Raw genomic sequence first — 19,868 nt, forward strand, 5'->3', positions numbered from 1 at the left:
CCACAAAAATGAATTTTAAAGAATGCATTTTTAAAAACCTACTAAAATCATCAAAACTAAAACCAAAGGAGTTTGTAGGAAAGTACAAATATGTGTACATTCCCAAAAGAATGCCTTTATTTTGCCAGCCAAGGAGGAATTAGTTGTCTAAAAACAAATCCATATGAGCCTGATACGTTATTTTATAAAATTTTTGGCTGGGATGTGCTGAGGGTACACAACTTTGGTTTCTTTCTTGGGTGTCTGATATCTGGAAGTCAGAAGGTTGGCTCAAACGGAGAAAGAACAGCCCATTCAACAACTAAGTCTGGTAGATATTTTGACTAAGATGCATGATTATATGCTGACAAAACCCCACCAAACAATTTGATAAAGTTTAGATGTAACTGTATTTTCAAGGTCAAATTCTAGAATCAATTATCTACATGAATATCCAACTTTCCTGGAAAGGAAAAGGTAACATGTTAATGCAAATACATCATATCATTTTTAAAACTGTCTCAAGTAAAAAAATAATTAAGACTGTCTCAAGTCAAATAATAAGAAAAATAAACTTAAAAAAAAACAAAAAAAACCCTTCCTTTTTTCCCCTCAATGGGCTGTAGCGAACATTATCTTTGTATAAATATCAGTAAAGAGCTGTCAACAGATTAAAAGGCTCACAATATTGGATATTAAATGAAATAAATCCTAAATAAAGGAAACATAAAAGAATGCTATTAGGTAGTATTCCTTATTGTCAATTTTTATCGATAGGGTTAATCATCAAATGTAAAACATGACAAAAAGAAGAAAGCAAACATTTTAATCTGCTTTAATCAAGAAAAAGATAACTTATATATACAAAAACTATGGTTTAAGCAATTTTTCTATTTGTACTACAGCAAGAAACAATTTTACTTACCAGAAGTATTGTCATAACTCCAAATGGTATCCATGAATAAAGATTTAAAAAATAAAAAATAAAGTCCAGCTTTTTTCTTATGGTCATTACACAAAATACTTAAGTTTTTAAAATAAAGTTGTTTTAAATTATGAAATGGAAAAAGGAAAGAACAATAATAGTAACTTAAATTTTAGTACCCAAACTTATTTTTATGCCTCACCTTGTTTCTAGAATTAGATGGTTTATATCCACTTACATGGTTTTCTTAAGAGCATCTTCTCTCAGTGAGACATTATTAAAAGCTTTTGTTTGTGGATCAGTGAGAAGAGATTTTGTTAATCACCATCATATCGGGCTTATTTGCACTGATGCTTATTAGGCTTTCAAATGGCCTGCTTAACATTAAATGGTCTTTTCTTAAAAAATTAGTATTTCCTGTTCTTTCCATCATTATTTTATCCTATGCTCCCGAAGTGACTCCAGGGCTATGCTATTGAGGTATAAAGCATTTTTTTTTACTTATAGATTTTGAAAACTTCCTGAAACTTTTAATGAGGGTATTTATGATACAGAATAATTAATTTCTTTATACCTAGAACATAAGGTTTTATTCAAATGAGCATAAAATGGAAACATGTAACACTATTTACATAAATAGTAAACTATGACTGAGGCAATGTGTATTTGGAGTGAATTTATAATACTCAAATCTACGGAATGATCCATAAAAAAAAAAATCACTAAAAAAATACTACTGTCTTCACTGCAGAACAGGTTTAAATTACTAGAATTTTGATATAAACCTTTAAGATAAAATAGTTCAGCCATTAAACAAAAACTGAAAACTGTGGGAACACCTGAATAATTTTGAAACCTTTATGAAATTGTTTTGCCAACTTAATTTCCATAGTTCATAACAAATTAAATGTGTCTTAATCCAACCTACCTGCTTTCTGATGGCATATGTGAGAATAAGCCAGATTCTCTCAATAATCCCACTGCAGATCTCCAGTGGTGATTTTCCAGTACTGAGGTATTCTACAAAAAGGGGCATATCTGAGTTATTTAATAGCGAGTCTCTTTCTGAACATAAAGAATTATCTGTAGGTAATATTAATCTGGCTAAAATTCTAATGTTCATGGACAATCTGTTTACTACTTTGACTCCATTAAAACATTCTCCAGAATGCAAGAATATTAAATCTCATGATAAAATTGCACTGACCTTGTATAAAGTTGCCAAGTAATGGTTAGTTTTAATAAGGAAAGGTTGATTAACACCTGGATGATCCAGATCATGAGTGGCAGCTGCAATTAAGCTCAGCAAGACATCCCAAGGGGTTACAGAACTGGCAAGCTGAAGTGGGACAAAAGAATTAATTACAGACATATCTGAAATAAACTCTGTACCATTACAGTAGTTTTGAATTTGTCTCAAATGGTAGTGTCGCGTCTCCTCCCCCTTCATGTTTTTCAGACTGTTCATTAAGGACACCAAGCACCTGCCAGGTGCTGTCCTCATCACGACACAAGGGAGAGGTAGAATATGATGTGTGTTCCCGTCCACACAGAGTTTACAGACCTTGTCCTTACACTGTGTTCATTTGAGACAGACTTACTCAAAATGACAGCCAAAGTATAAATGATCTTTTTTGAGAAATGGGTTTAAAACAAACACAGGTTTCTGTATGTTTATTACCATAGTTGCTACCAACAGAAGACCTATGAGGTCTTTCAACTTTTTTTTATTGCAGTAAGAACACTTAATGTGAGATCTACGCTCACATTATCAGAGCTTTAAGTGTACAATTACATAAGACCTATGACTGAAGGCGCTTATTCATCAACAAATTGGTTACTAGACTTCAATTAAGAATCCAAACTGTAGGGGCGCCTGGATGGCTCAGTCAGTTAAGCGGCCGACTTTGGCTCAGGTCATGATCTCGCGGTCCGTGAGTTCGAGCCCCGCATCGGGCTCTGTGCTGACAGCTCAGAGCCTGGAGCCTGTTTCGGATTCTGTGTCTCCCTCTCTCTGACCCTCCCCCGTTCATGCTCTGTCTCTCTCTGTCTCAAAAATAAATAAACGTTAAAAAAAAAATTAGAATCCAAACTGTACCATTATTTCTGAGGTCTTTAATGTTTAAGGAAGCTGAGTAATCCTGGGGCAGTCTACATCCACTTTATTATGAAAATCCTCTCCCAACAGATGGATATAGTCAGAACAGCGTTCACAATATAGTCACCTCAGAAAAAGTGATCGTGTAAGCGAGCAATTATAATGTTACTCTCAATAATCATTGCAGATCTTAGCTGATACAATAAAATAATCACAAGGGGTAAGTTAATTACCTGACTGAAACGGTCAATGATAAATAACAAACTGTCAGTAGTAAAAAAAAAATAATGATTACCTTTATAATAAAGACAAAGAAGCCAACGATATTAAGACAATTTTTAAAGTGGGTTAAAAACAAGGCAACTGTTGCTTCGGATTCTGTGTCTCCCTCTCTTTGCTTCTCCCCACTCGTGCTCTCTCTTTCTCTCAAAAATATATAAATGTAAAAAAAAAATTAAAAAAACAAAACAAGGCTACTGTTATTTCCATTCCTTTAACTGTATCTGGTAATGCCGGACAGTAACAACAAGCTGTGTGAAGAAGAAACCGCAAACCATTTGATGGAGACGTCTGCAAAGCTATCATCAGGACCCTTTTCCAAATAATAAACTAGTGATGCTGAGTTTTCCTGTGTTCAACAAAAAATGTCACTGTTTTTATTGTTGCTATTAGGTGCTAATAGGCTCAACTCGAACACAATTATAATCTGTGTAAGCTCAGCTATGAAAACACAGAAAGTAAACACTCAAGTTAGGGCTGATGTCAAGTACAGAAAGAAGGCACTTTGCCCTAACTTTCTAGCAATTTGGGGGGGCTTTGAGTATTTCTTTTTGCACTTAAGAGTCCAGGAATTAGCTCTTACACAGAAATCATATATAAAAACTGAAAGCAGTTTTTTGTTTTTTTTTTTTTTAACGTTTATTTATTTTTGAGACAGAGAGAGACAGAGCACGAACAGGGGAGGGGCAGAGAGAGAGGGAGACACAGAATCTGAAACAGGCTCCAGGCTCTGAGCGGTCAGCACAGAGCCTGATGCGGGGCTCGAACTCACGGACTGTGAGATCATGACCTGAGCCGAAGTCGGAAGCTCAACCGACCAAGCCACCCAGGCGCCCCTCTTTTGTTTTTTTGAAAATGTTTATTCATTTTTTGAGGGACAGAGAGAGACAGAGCGTGAGTAGGGGTGGGTGGGCCGAGAGAGAAGAAGACACAGAATCCGAAGCAGGTTTCAGGCTCCAAGCTGTCAGCACAGAGCCAGACGCCGGGCTGGAACTCACGAACTATGAGATCTTGACTAAACTATGAGATCCTGAGCTAAAGTCGGACGCCTAACTGACTGAGCCACTCAGGTGCCCGGAAAGCAGGTTTCTCACTAAATACTATATTTAAGCCTTTCTATTTGATTCCCTCTGCACCGGCATTTTTCTATAGGTGACTCCTTCTCAAATTTTTCCTTTAAATTTACGTGGTTTCTGACCACCTTATCTACAGCTGTAAATGCTTGCCATCCTCTGGTCACTCTCCAGCACATTCCTCGATTTAGATTCCTTCACAGCAGTAATTATTACAATATATGTCAACATTCTATTTATTTGTCTAATGACTGCTTCCCCCACTGGGACCTTTCCTGTCCTGTTTACCACTGGATTCCTAGCACCAGGAAAATGTACTGAATGAAAGCACTTGAAAGCGTGAAGCCTTGTGAAAGCCCAGGCAGTAAGAGATACAATCTTAAGGCTTTTTTTAGAATGTACTTGTAAAACTGAATGAATCTATTTTAAAATGTAAACTACAATAAAGGAGAAAGGAATTTTTGCATTTTAGGGCTTAGTGATTTTATCTCCTTCACTGAAGCTTTGACTAAGTTCACTAAGTATGTTAACCATGAAAAGTATTTTTTAAAAAAATACTTGAGAGAGAAAGAGGGAGGGAGAGGGAGAGAGGGAGGGAAGGAGGGAGGGAGAGAGGGAAGGAGGGAGGGAGAGAGAGAGTGTGAGCGAGCGCATGTGAACGCACTCACAAGTGGGGAAGAGGCAGAGAGAGAGGAAGAGAGAGCATCCCAAGCAGGCTCTGTGACAGCACAGAACCAAACCATAAGTTCATGACCTTGAGCCAAAATCAAGAGTCAGACGCTTAACTGACTGAGCCACCTAGGAGCCAAGTATTTCAAATAAGTGTAATCAAAGCTGCATAAGGCAAAAAGTATTTAAAATAAGAAATATCAGATACACAGGCAAAAAAAAAAAAAAAAAAAAGCTTAAAATTAGTGCTGCCAGAGCTGCACAGGTAAGGCAGCATTTTTATTCATTTTTACCACACCCTTCCCACTCTCGCCTTGCCCTGTGCCTGGCATCAGCCCTTACCTTCCACGCCCCTGGCTTCTGGTTGGGTGTGGCCAGTGGAAGATGGGAGGGGAGCCACCTTCACAGACCTGTGCACCAGCTTAATTAACCTCCTCTGTGTCTCACAGAACGTGACACTTACCTTCATCATTCCATTTACCTGGCTGTATGGTGATTATCAGTTTCTCCCAAAAACTCTCAACAGAGGCTTCAGCCTTGGCCCAGAGTTTTTTTTAAAAGCTCAATTAGAAAATTCGGGCACTCAGGAGTATACATTTGTCAAAAATGTACCCATAAAATGTATATATTTTACTGTGGCATACAAGTGATACCACAATGAAGTTGCTTTTTAAAAAAAGCCATGATGTATATACTCTAAAAACTGGGGTATTTCACATATTCCACAATCTCTTGAAAAATGACAAGACTGGTGACCACATGGCTATATTCTCAGAACTGGCATCAAATAGCACAATCTGATTTAGTCAGCTTGCTTTCCCTTCTAACATCTAGTGGGAACTCAGATCCCAGGGGGAGAAGAGTTTAGAAACAGGGCTGAGGGTAAGCAAATGTGATTTCAGGACCATCAGGGGTAGGAAACATCCAAAGACAAACACGGCTTTCCGTTATCATCTACAGTTGATCCCTACATCTGTATCTCCAACAGATTCTCTTCTCTGCTCCAGACTCTCTTATCCAACTCTCTATTCAACATCTCCATTTGGATACCACACAAACACATTTAACTCTACATGTCCAAAGTGGAGGTCATCATCTCTACCAGCCTCACCCCCAAAACTTGCTCCCTTTTCTACGTACTTTCTCTCACAGAATTCCACACTCTACTCAGCTGCCCCACGCAGTCTTCATTGACTCTTCTCTCTGCTTCATTCCCCCAAAGATGCAGACACCATGGGCTAGGCACTCTAACTCCCAAGAGATCTTACAGACCGTCTACCTCTCTCCTTCCCCAAAGCCCCTTGCCTAGCTTGGGCCACCAGGCTCTTTCATGGTGCACCAAAACAAAACAGCTTCTGACAGGTGTGGGAAAGTCTCCTGCTTCCCTTCTGTAGCTCCCCGTTCATTCTCTGAATTGGACTAATGCTGTGCGGCCCTCATGGAGGTTACAAGGAGCTTGGTGTAAATGCCAGTGTCTTAACACAGAGTTGGGGGTTTCGTCGGATCCAGACCTCACCTGGACTTCTCCAGCTTCTCTCTCAACAATCACTCAGTTGTCCAACTGCTGTACAAATATAACCAGGATGGGAAACTTGATCCAGCCAGATCTCAGTTTAGTGAAGGAAGCCTCTGATTTTGAGTCAAATCACTCATTTAAGGAAAAGTATTTGAAAGTAAGTCAAGGAATTTTCTTAGGATTCGCACCCCCTGCAAATGTCAGCATCTTACCTTAGGTTCTTTTAAGTAACAGTGCATGGCCTGAGTAACATCTGCAGCATGGACCGCATTGTGGTAAGGGTTCTGACTGTGGTAATCTTCTTGAATCATAACTGCATCAAAGAAAAAAGATCTCAAATTTAATTGTACGTGGGAGGCCTGTGCAAAGTACAAGAATTGTGATAATTATGAGTTTTCCACTTACAATCTTCATGTGGCTACCAGCTAGTTGTTCAGATTCAGATGGATGACAATCACTCAGAACTCACATGTATGTCCAAAGAATCAATACCACTGTGGCTGCTAACTTGTTTGAGATTATCAGAAGGTATTCATGTCAAAACAATAAATATTTTGTTTATTTTTCTTTTTTATTTAAGTGTTACTTATTTTTGAGAGAGGGAGAGACAGAGTGCTAGCGGGGGAGGGGCAGAGAGAGAGAGGGAGACACACAGAATCTGAAACAGGCTCCAGGCTCTGAGCTGTGAGCACAGAGCCTGATGTGGGGCTCGAACTCACGAGCCATCAGATCATGACCTGAGCCGGTAGTCGGATGCTTGACTGACTGAGCCACCCAGGTGCCTCTCTTTTAAAATGTGAACCTGGGGCGCCTGGGTGGCGCAGTCGGTTAAGCGTCCGACTTCAGCCAGGTCACGATCTCGCGGTCCGTGAGTTCGAGCCCCGCCTCAGGCTCTGGGCTGACAGCTCGGAGCCTGGAGCCTCTTTCCGATTCTGTGTCTCCTTCTCTCTCTGCCCCTCCCCCGTTCATGCTCTGTCTCTCTCTGTCCCAAAAATAAATAAAAAAACGTTGAAAAAAAAAAATTAAAAAAATAAAAAAATAAATAAATAAATAAATAAATAAATAAAATGTGAACCTATCATTGTACCAAACTCCTCTCTTTCAAATGTAATTTAAGAAGAGTTTCTCGGTTTCATTAAAAGCATTGCAATTCACTCAACAAACACTTATCGTGCCAAGTACTGTTTTAGACTCTAGAAATTTATCAGTAAACAAAAAACTTTATGAAGCTAAAATATTATAGTTATTAGGGCATATGAAGGTGATCCCATGGGCGCATCATCAGTGAGGCATTCGTTTCAGAACTGGAATTAGTTTTTCAGTAGTAGGGATGGACCTTCTCTTAATCCTACTGTCTCTGCTCCATGTCTGTTAGGCTTTCATGAAAAAGGAGACTAGGATTAGGGGTGGAGTTATCCCTGTTGCCATCAAGCCTGCAGGATGGCCCCAAGGGCATAACACTGTAATCTACTGGTCACTAGTAAAGTGAGCCAATTCCACAGTGGTGAACCATGACTCACTGGTGAGAAGGAAAGAGCATTAGAATTATGTATTTACTTTAACCCATCCTTTCAAATAGCCTTTGAATTACTCTTGTTAATATCTATTTTTATATATGTTTTATAATTTACACAATTTGTTAGTGGAGTATTACGGGTATACAAATTAGAAATAAATATGCAGGAAAAGTCTCTCAAAAGTCCTAGGTAATAAATTTATCTTAGTTCAGTATTTAAGAGGAAAGAAAATATTACCTTCTTTTTTAAAAAAAGTAATCCTCATGCTAATTTTCTTCTAACATATTTATTTGGCAAAAAAGTTCAGCTTTTTCCCTAGCAAAACAGTCTTACACAAATATCACCGTGCACATTTAAACATATTAAAAATAATCTTTAAGTTTAACGTAAAGAGATTTCTGGGATCAGAAAAAGAGAACACCTAAGTGCAATGCACCTAATCTTTTAAAGTTTGAGCCTTCAAAGTTTGGAAAAAGGACAGAAATTGTGTCATCTTTGTGACAAAGCTGTGGTCAACCTAAGAGATTGACTGCAAAAGTGTCCCACTTCTTCACCATGCCCTCCATTCATGGCTTTGAACCTTCAAAGCTACCTGGACGAGAGGTGTCATTCACCCCTATCAGACTTGCTTTGGCCAACAGCATGGGGTGGAAGTGATGGAGAGCCAGACCTGGAGAGCCAGTCTCAGGGGTCCGGGTACACCAGCTCCCTTGGAGACTGCCCATCACTCTTTGAACAAGCTCAGTTTGTCATAAAATATATTTCCTTCTTTTTTTGTTTTTAATGTGAATTTATTAAGGGGCCAAACTCCTCTGACTCCTTTGAATTTAATGGGGGACCATGTAGAGCTGAGCCACATGAAGCCCAGTGTCCCAGCTGAGGTCCCAGTCCAGGCCCACAGAGTAGCTTGCCTGTTGTCAACTGCAGGTACATAAATGAACTCAGCTAGACTACAAGCAGCATTCAACAGCCCCACAGACTCAGGAGCTGAGTAAGTGTGTGTCATTCCAAGCCACAAAAATTTAGGGTAGTCTGTTTTAGAGCCATAGCTAACTGAAAAAACTGATGAAAACTTAAAACAGATTCTTGTTCAAATGTTATTTCTGTTAAATGGGTTAGAATCACTTACCTAAAAATCTACGAAGTTTCATCATATCTAAATGGAAGTACTCAATTAATCCATGAAGACTAAATAAATGAAAGGTTAAACTTACTAGACTATTTCCTAAAACGAAAAAAGAAGAGATATTAGTAGGAAATATAGACTAGCATAATTACATTGTGCTTCCAAATATGGGTTTTGAATATAAAACACAGAGAGTACAAATTCCTACGTTTTGTCTTTCTAAAACATACATCCTTAATTTTACCAGCTGTGAACTTTAATTCTTATATCTTTTTTCCATTCTAAGGAAAAAAATGGGCTTTGTTTCATTTTTCTACAACCAAATAACTGGAAGATAAGCATTTTCGAATCAATTTTTTTGAAAGACACCAAAGTAGTTAGAATCAGTAGAAAACTTTGCACCAACTCCACCTAGACATCCCTTAACCACATCACTAACTGTATGAGGATGTCCAATCAAAGTCAACTGTGGTAGCTGCACCTTGTTCACTAGAGGTTGTGTTTGTTCTTCAAGGTACAGAGCTAGGAGGAGGGATCGATGACCTCAAGATCAAAACTCTGAACTCAACCACTTGTCTACCTCACACTTGTAGCAAGAAATCTGAGTAGCCGGAAGGGGCGGGTGGTCACAAAACTAAATAGAATTCTATTCTAACACTAAGTTCACAGTCAACAATTATACAGCAATCTTACTATGTTTTTCTAGTGAAACAGTTCTTTATCTGTTTTTAATGCTTATTTATTTTTGAGAGAGACAGAGAGCGAGAGAGCATGCACGCAAGTGGGGGAAGGGGAAATTGAGGTGGGTAGAGGACCCGAAGCTGGCTCTGCAATGACAGCAGCAAGCCCGATGTGGGGATGGTGACCTGACCCAAAGTCGGATGCCCAACTGAGACACCCAGGTGCCACTCTTTATCTCTTTAAATGCCTATTTTCAAGCTTTCTCTATTCTTCTCAAATTTCCCCCCCTCATTCTCAACAGCCTCATACTTCACAGAAAAAATACAAGCCCTCATTTCCTTTTCTTTCCAAAGCCAATCCCTCCATCCCTCCAGAGTGTCTCAGAAACTGTGCCACCTACCAACACCACCCCCCATGCCTCTTCCTTCCCCCTGAATCAAAATATCCCTCCTCAGTCCCTCCTTCTAGTGCTCCAATAAGCATCAGCACTCAGGACATGCTCTAGATTTTATCTTTCAAACAACAAAGAATACTTGACTCTCTTGGCTCCCTCCAGCTGCCACCCTGTCTCTTCCCCTAAGCTAAGTTTTCCGAAAGAGCTGCTACCTGCTGTGAGGACTATCTCACCCTCAACTTCCACCCTTTTGTCACTGACAACTGGAGTCACGTGAGTATAGACATGAAATCTGGAAATACTAGCATTGTTATAATGGTTAGTCTGTCTTCCAAGGTGTAACTCTCCATTTTTTATACCTTCTATTATATTTCTCAAAGTTTTGTGCATTTCCTCTATTAGGACACATGATATAAAACTGTACGTTTTAAAGAGTTAGGAGCTCAAAAATTACTGCCAGAATTTAGACAATAACATAAAGATGATTCTAAAGAAACCATCTCTCTAAAGAAACTATCATTCTTAAAAAAATCTACAAAAGACTTAACTATTCTCACATCGCATATTTATAGTAATAACATTTATGGAGAATTTTAAAGGACCACTGGGCTAACTTCATTACCCAAAACTGCCTACACAATTGTCAACAGAAGCCCATAGCCAAGGAAAAATATAAGTTAATTGAACAATATTTGCATGAGAAACACTGGAAAAGATGCAGGAGACCAAAAGAGATTCTTTTTTAAAAACCTGACATAGCACCTTAAATAAAAGAAACTTTTTCAAATCTTTTATTTTTTAAGAAATTAAATGTTAAAATGTATTTGAATCCTGATAACACTATACTGATACAAACAGGAGCCCATCTGGTTTAGAACCATTTGTGAAGAAGTGAGCTATATTCCTGTTATTATTGCTGTAACAACGCACTTTTCCTTGGATATATACGTAGATATTTCACAATGTAAGTTCAAACAAACAACCCAATTTAAATATAGGCAGAGGATACGAATAGACATTTTTCCAAAGAAGATATACAGATGGCCAAGGATGAAAAGATGCTCAACATCACTAGCCATCAGGGAAATACAAATCAAAACCATAAATGAGATACCACTCTACACCTGTCAGAATGGTTATTATCAAGAAGACAAAAAATAGCAAGTGTTGGTGAGGATGTGGAGAAAAATGCACTATTGGTAGAAATGTAAATTGGTGCAGCCACTATGGAAAACAGAATGGAGGCTCCTCGAAAATTTAAAAAGAGAACTAACATATTATCCAGCAGTTCGACCTCTATTTACCCAAAGAAAAGAAAACACTAAGTCAAAAAGATATACGTACTCCTCTGCTCAGCGCAGCATTATTTCCAATGGAAGCAACCTAAGGGTCCACAGACAGATGAATGGACAAAGAGGATATGGTATACATATACGATGGAATATTATTCAGCCATAAAAATGAAGGAAATCTTGCCACTTACAACTACATGGATGAGTTTTGAGGTCATTATGCTAAGTGAAATAAGTCAGACAGAGAACAGACAAATGCCATGATCTAACTATTATGTGGAATCTTTAACAAACAAAACAACCAAGCTCATAGATACAGAGAACAAATTGGTGGTTGTCAGAGGCAAGAGTTGGGGGTGTTGACAAAATGAGTGAAAAGGGTCAAAAAGTACAAATTTCTAGTTATAAAATAAGTCTGGGGAATGTAACGTACAGCATGGTGACTATAATTAATAATACTGTATTACATATTTGAAAGTTGTTGAGAGAACAGATCTTAAAGAGTTCTCACAAAAAAAATGTAACCATGTATAGTGATGGATGTTAGATGTTTTGTGATTGTTTTAAATATATACATATATTAAATCCTCACATTGTACACCTAAAGCTAATATAATGTTATATGTCAATTATACCTCAATTTAAAAAAGTGGGTGGGAATTGCTGAAAATGGCAGAGTAGGAGGATTCTGAGCTCATGTCAAGCAATGGCCACACACCAAAACTGCAAGTACATATAGAGTAACTTACTGAGAGCAATCTGGGGACTAGCAGAACAGCTCTTCCACAGCTAAAGATGTAAAGAAAAAGTCACATCAAGAAAGCAGAGATGTGATTTGGTCGGGGTCCACACGCCCAGCTTGATAACCCACAAGCAGGAGGGATATCATAGGTATAGAGATCCTCCCTGAGAAGTGAAGGGTTTGAGCCCCACATCAGGTACCCACTGCCCTGGGGATCTGTACCAGGAAGAAAAGCCTCTATAACATCTGGCTTTGGAAATCAGCATGCCTTATGTCCAGAAGCCTTGAAAATCAGTGAAGCTTAACTTCAGGAGAGCTGGCGGGCTGTGGGAAGCCAAGATTCCACTCTTAAAAGGCCTGCGTATAAACTCACTTGGCTGAGACCAGAACAGAAGCAATAGTCTCAACAGCACCTAAGCCATAACTGAAGGAGATTCACTGACTAATTTTAGGGCTTGTACAGTAGGTAGGGTCAGGGCTCTGTAGGAACTTTCTCCAGGAAGGAAGCACTGAATGGCACCATTTTTCTTGCCTTCCTTCTGCCTCGCTGGGCTGATGCTGGCGGGCACCAGTTCTGACACTATCCATTTACCTTTCTAGCACTGCTTACCCTGACCAGATGTCAACCTGTGGACCTGTCCAGCCCAACCTTCCCTTCCTGGGGGATACTCTTCCAAAGTGGTTCCCCTCCTGTTGCACTCAGCAGAGAGCCTCAACTGAGACTGGTGCCTGTCCCTCCAAAAGTGGCTACTGTCCCACCACACTGAGTCGCCTCAGCTGGGACTGGAACCCCACAAAAGTGGTACCAGTGTGCCCACATAAGTTGTGATCCAGCCACAAAGGAGGGGACATGCAGCCCACACAGGGGATATCCCTGGAGTGCCTGGGTATAGTTACCAGGGGGTGGGGTGGGGTTTACGCCTCACAGGATGCCTTCTATATAAGGTTACATGTTCAAGACCCAGAGACACAGCTGATCTACCTAATATATACAAACAAAAATAGGCAGGGAAAGGAGGAGACAGAGGAACATGTTGCAAATGAAAGAACAAGACAAAACCTCAAAAAAAAAAAAAAAAAAAACTAAATGAAATGGAAATAAGCAATCTACCTTATGAAGAGTTCAAAGTAATGGTCATAAGGATGCTCTCCAGACTTGAGAAGAGTAGATAAACTCAGTGAGAACTTCAGCAGAGATAAGAAATATAAAAAAGAATGCATCAGAGCTGAAGAATACATTAACTAAAATGAAAAACACAGTAAAGGGAATCAACAGCAGATGAGATGATGTAGAAGCACAGATCAGTGATCTGGGATTTCAGGGTAGTGGAAATCATCCAAACTGAACAGCAAAAACAAAAAACAAAAAATTAAAAAAGAATACACATTCTTTGGAGACACACATGAAACATTGTATTCTCCAGGAGAGATCACATGTTAGGCCACAAAACAAGTCTCAATAAATTTAAAACTGAAATTACATCAAGCATCTTTTCCAACCACAACAGTATGAAACTAGATCAATTACAAGAAAAAAAATACTGGAAAAAACACAAACATGTGGATGCTAAACAACATGCCAATAAGCAACCAAGACGTCAATGGAGAAATGAAAGAGGAATTCAAACAATTGAATTGAGTCAAATGAAAATTAAAATATAATGTTCCAAAATAGAAGATGCACAGAAAAAATGTTTTTTTTTAAGTTTATTTATTTATTGAGAGGGAGAGAGAGAGTGTGAGAGGGAGAGTGAGGGGGGAGAAGAGAGAGAGAGGCAGAGATAGAGAGAGGCAGAAACAGAATCGCAAGAAGGCTCCACACTGTCAATGCAGAGCCCAATGCAGGGCTCAAACTCACAAACTGAGAGATCATGACCTGAGCTGATATCAAGAGTTGGATACTTAACTGACTGAGCCACCCAGGTGCTCTGCAGAAGCAGCTTATAGTGATAAAGCCTACCAAACCATTAAGAAAAATGTGAAATGAACAATCTAAGCTTACACTTAAGGGAATGAGAAAAAAGAGGAACAAACAGTGCCCAAAGTTAGTAGAAGGAAGGAAATAATAAAGAGTAGAAATAAATGAAATAGGACTTAAAAAATAAGAGAAAAAGAGGCAGGATTCAAGTAAGCAACATCAGAAATGAAAGAGGAGAAGATACAAAAGACACCATAAAAATACAGCTGGTAAGAGACTACTAAAACAAGTAGATGCCAACAGACTGGACAACCTAGAAGAAATGGATAAATTCCTACATACATAATCTTCTAAGATTGAATCACAAAGAAATAGGAAATTTGAACAGACCAATTACTAGTAATGAAATGAATCAGTAATCGAAAAACTCCCAACTAACAAAAGTCCAAGACCAAATGGCTTCTCACGGGTGGGTTCTACTAAACACTGAGAGAAGAGTAAGTACCTATCCTTCTCAAAGTATTTCAAAAAATTAAAGAGGAAGGATTGTTTCTGTATTCATTCTACAAGGCCAACATTACCCCGACACCAAAAGTAGACAAAGACACTTTGTACAAAAAAAGAAATTACAGTCCAATATTCTTGATGAACATATTTACAAAAATACTTAACCAAATATGACCAAACCAAATTCTACAATATAGTGAAAGGATCAAATACCATGTTCATGTGGGATTTATTCCAGGAATATAAGGATGGTTTTGCAAATGCACCAACAGGATATACTACCTTAACAAAATGAAGGATAAAAAGCATATGATCATCTCAATAGATGCAGGAAAACCATTTGACAAAATTCAACATCCATTTATGATAAAAACCCTCAACAAAGTGGGTACAGAGGGAACATATCTCAATATAAAAAAGGCCACATATGACAAACCCACAGGTAACATCATTCTCAATGGTGAAAAGCTGAACGCTTTCCTTCTAAGAACAAAACAAGGATGCCCATTCTTGACACTTTTATTCAACACTGTACTGGAAGTACAAAACACAGCAATCAGAAAAGAAAAAGAAATAAAAGGCATCTAGATTGTGAAGGAATAAGTAAACTGTCACTACTTGCAGATGTCATAATCCTATATATAAAGAAAACCCTATAGACTCTACCAAAAAACTATTAGAACTACAAATGAACTCAGCAAAGTTACAGGATACCAAATTAACATACAGATATGTTGTACTTCTATATACTAGTAATTACCAGAAAGAGAAATTAATAAAATAATCCCATTTATAATTGCATCGAAAAGAAAATACCTAGGAATAAATGTAACAAAGGAGTTGGAAAATCTGTAATCTGAAAACCTATAAGACATTGATGAAAAAAATTGAAGATGCCACAAAGAAATGGAAAGATGTACCATGCTCATGAACTGGAATAATATGGTTAAAATGTCCCTACTGTCCAAAGCAATCTACAGATTCAATGCCATCTCCATAAAAATACCAATAGCATTTTTCACAGAATTAGAAAAATAATCCTAACATTTGTATGGAACCACAAAAGATCCCCAATAGTCAGAGCAATCTTGAGAAGGAACACCAGAGCTGAGGTATCGTGTTCCCAGATTTCAAACTACATTACAAAGCTACAGTAATCAACGATATGGTGTCAGCACAAAAGGAGACATACAGATCAGTGGAGCATAACGGAGAGCCCAAAATAAATCCATGCTTTAATGGTCAGTTAATCTATGACAAAGGAGGCAAGAATATACAATGGGGAAAAAACAGTCTCTTCAATAAATGGTGTTGGAAAAGCTGAACTGCTGCATGTAAAACAATGAAACTTGACTACTTTCCCATACCATGTGCAAAAATACACAAAGTATGGACTCAAGACCTAAATGTGAGAGCTGAAAGCACAAAACAATGGAACATTATTGTAATGGCACATTACTCAGCCATTGGTGATAACATGGATGGACCTAGAGGGCATTATGCTAAGTAAAATAATTCAGACAGAGAAAGACAAACACCATATGATTTTGCTTATATCTGGAATCTAAAAAACAAATGAACAAACAAAACAACAGAAACAGACTTACAGAGAACAAACGTGATTGCCAAGGAGGTGGAGGAATGGGCAGAACAGGTGAAAGGGATTAAGAGGTACAAAATTCCAGTTATAAAATAAATACGTCACAGAGATGTAAAGTACAGCATAGGGAATATAGGCGATAATATTGTAATAACTTTTTATGGTGACGGATGGTAACTACTTCTGTGGTAATCTTTTGTAATGTATATAAATGTCAAATCATTATGTTGTACATCTGAGACTAATATAACATCATATGTCAATTATATCTCAGTAAAAAAGAATGTATATTTATTCTGTATGTTTAGGCTATGATAGCATTCTCCCAAACTTGTTTTGCAAACCTAATGAAACAAATTACCAATTTCTAGGTCTTGAATAAGTTTTAAGAAAGCTGCAATCTAATGGTAAAATATCTTCTGGAATTCGGGCAATCTGCAATACATATAATGTCTTCCGCCAAGAACTTTAAAAGAATCAGACAAAAACCAGTCTAACAAAGTGTACTACCCATATCTAATTGGAAAACTGCGTGTAACATTGTTTCTTATTTCTAGTTTTTAAGATACCAACGGACTATTTTAATACCAGTGAATAAGAACACAAGTCAAACATTTCAAAACAAGTAATGCTTACCTGTTCTTCTTGCACAGAAGAACTTACTTTATACAAAAATGGAAACACTTTCTTGGAAAAGAAAATTGTGCTTATAGAAGAGCCTCCTTCATAAACATGTATCCAAAGATAGAACTGCTCGAGGTATATGTAAGGGTCATTGATAGTTCTTAGATGTGATTCCAGACGGCAGCCAGGAGGATGAGGCTGCCATGACACACACCTGGCAATGAGGGTCCTCACATGCCAGGTAGATCTCAGGGGTGACAAACCCTATCTTGCTATTTTACACACAACCTCTCATTCCTATAAAAGGAATGCCAAATATATCCTACCAGATGATACGTATTTTCCTCCTTGCAGTGGACAAGGTGGGACCCTTTGTCTTGGTGGGAATCACTGAGTTTTACCTCTTCTCTGCGTTCCCCCTACTATGTCATCTGGTGAATTGCCAGAGTAAGAAATACAGAAAGCACGGGATCGTAAGCAACAAAGGAAAACTATACACTTGGATACCATACATATATATTATCCAGAATTCATTTCTGGCTAAGCACTTTTAAAAGGAAAGCATTTCTAATAAAATAATGAAAGTTTAAAAATTTTTCTTGCCCATTCGCTCTTCATGTATAGAATTCCTGTAACTTTTGGGTGGCTCTCGTTACATGAATATGTGTATTACCATCTGTAAAATCACAGGTGTGTAGTTACCTGCTAACAACCAACCCTAAGAAGAAATCGTTCAGCCATCATCTTCACAAAAAGTAATGAGGTGATTAACATGAAAGCTATTCTGCCCATCCCACACTTTCAACCTCACTCTACTTTCATCACCAAGACTCCTGACTAGCAGATATGTGCTTTTTAAAAATGGAATTTAGAGAACAAACAGCTATTTCAATGAGTAAAAGTGTCCCAGCAGACTAACAGTAGGTGAGGAGCAATTACAGTTTACAGAAGGCTAAGCCTGGAAGGTGTGAAGGGTGGCATGGCTTGATCTACATTTATCTTGGGTAATAACTGAAGTAATATTCATATTAAGTTAGAAAAAAGGAATTTCCCAGATCTAGAAGAAGATGAGTCACCTGATATTTTGCCATCTACATGTTTTAAAAAGGGAAGGCTGAAGGGAAAGACAACTGTGTAAAGATACTAGAGCATTTTCTGTGTGGACATGCCAAGTGGGGCCAGAGAAAGGCAGAAAACAGTCACCCGAGGGCAAAGGAGAGGTAGAAGAGAAAGAGAAAAGGAAAAAAAAACCCAAAATGGCAGGGAAGCAGGAGGGGGACTGTGCTGATAAAACAGAATTCATTGTTTTTCAATTTTGCTGAGGATCAGTCCGATTTATTTTCTGTCAACAGTGTACAGACAAATAGAAGGTGATCTCAAAGCTATTTTCACTTTACATGGTCACACAGCTTACAGGGAATAATGTAGTGATACTAAAAAGCTAGACCCACATTGATTCTCAAGATGACTAGAGTTGTATCTGCTTGCTTGCCCGTTTCCCATATTTAGCTTCCTTATGAAAGGAGCTTCATTCCAAAGAAAAAAAGAAAACAAAAAGGCAATTTCAAAGTACGTAGCAGTGAACTACATATTTAATTCACTCTAAAAAAATTTTTTTTTTAATTTGAGAGAGAGAGAGAGAGAGAGACACACAGAGACAGACAGAAAGAATGTGAATGCATGAGCAGGGGAGGGGGAGGCAGAGGGAGAGAGAGAATCTCAAGCAAGTTCCATGCTCAGAGTGGAGCCTGGTGCAGGGCTCGAACCCTGGGATCACAACCTGAGCTGAAATCAAGAGTTGGATGTTCAATTGACTGAGCCACCCAGGTGGCCCACTTCATTCTAAACACTCAGAAGTGGCTTCCTCTCAGTGTACTTTCCAATCTACTTTACTTTTATTAAGGTTTATTTATTTATTTTGAGAGAGAGAGAGAGTGTGTGTGTGTGTGTGCAGGAGGGGAAGAGAGAGGGAGAGAGAATCCCAAGCAGGCTCCACAGTCAGCACAGAGCCCACTGTGGGGCTCTATCTCATGAATCATGAGATCATGACTTGAGCCGAAATTGAGTGAGATGCTTAACCAACTGAGCTACCCAGGAGCCCCCTGTTTCACTTATTAAAAGGATATTTAGACAAGCAAAAAGATATTTAGACAAGTACGGTCGAGTTGAATAACCTGTACCATTTTTTTATGCCAAAAATTTTACCCTAAATAAAAATGATTCTTAAAAGAAATCCTTATCCTGTTCCAAAGACAATAAGGAAACATGACCCTTGCCCCTAAAACCAAACAAAACAGAGGAGGGGGTAAACAGATTAGAATCACCTGGTGTTTTCAAACCATTCATATTCTGTAGATTCTGATAAGACTCCTAAAGAAGCTACAAGCTCATCTCCACCCAACCATGAAGATGCCATGTCATAGGGAACCACTGTTGATCATATGTCATATCTCTCAAGTGTACAGAGAAAGAAAAGCCTGAGAACCATAAAGTTAAAAGAAAGGATATCTTTAAAATGTCATTAATCTACCACATATCTGTGGCTATCAAAGCTGAAATACAATATCAGAAGATGTCATTATAAATGACCACAACCCAAAAGAAACCAAAACAGAGAAACAAAATAATGAGGTAACAATTTCACTTTGGGTTATCTATAATAGTAGCATTAATTAGGGATGGATGGCCAAGTGATGATGATGATGATGACTTTTGATTACTGCTAACCAAGAGTAATGCAAAGACAAAATTATGAGAGTGATTCTTTGAGCTTATAGATCAGTCACTAAAGAAGGGACAAAATGATGTTCTGTTGGCAGCAGAGGGCTCATAACCTAAGTAAATGAAAGCAATAAACCCCCGAGTGACTGTACCATAGATGCAGCAATCTAGAGTACACATTAATTTGAGTAAGTCAAACTCTTCACT

General features: G+C 38.3%; 1 protein-coding gene and 1 long non-coding RNA gene across 6 annotated transcripts in view; both read right to left on the minus strand.

Moving 5' to 3' along the window:
• PDE7A (phosphodiesterase 7A) overlaps positions 1–19,868 on the minus strand; it is a 165,413-nt gene that overhangs the window by 25,324 nt on the left and 120,221 nt on the right. For all 5 annotated transcript variants that reach the window (XR_013553621.1, XM_078441959.1, XM_078441956.1 and 2 more), the window contains exons 6-9: positions 9,186–9,281; positions 6,752–6,852; positions 2,112–2,243; positions 1,833–1,924 (exon numbers count right to left, since the gene is read on the minus strand). Coding sequence is in view for 4 of the 5 variants with exons in the window: in XM_078441959.1 (XP_078298085.1) it covers positions 1,833–1,924; positions 2,112–2,243; positions 6,752–6,852; positions 9,186–9,281 (421 nt within the window). In the remaining variant the exon portion in view is untranslated. The remainder of the gene's footprint in view (positions 1–1,832; positions 1,925–2,111; positions 2,244–6,751; positions 6,853–9,185; positions 9,282–19,868) is intronic.
• On the minus strand, positions 9,934–19,861 carry LOC132664139 (uncharacterized). Its single transcript, XR_009603476.3, has 2 exons — positions 12,802–19,861; positions 9,934–11,832 (listed from the first exon to the last, which is right to left on the minus strand). It is a non-coding gene; the product is annotated as an uncharacterized LOC132664139 (long non-coding RNA).

This window comes from Panthera onca, chromosome F2, assembly GCF_046562875.1.
Source record: "Panthera onca isolate mPanOnc1 chromosome F2, mPanOnc1 haplotype 2, whole genome shotgun sequence".
NCBI classification, from domain to species: domain Eukaryota; kingdom Metazoa; phylum Chordata; class Mammalia; order Carnivora; family Felidae; genus Panthera; species Panthera onca.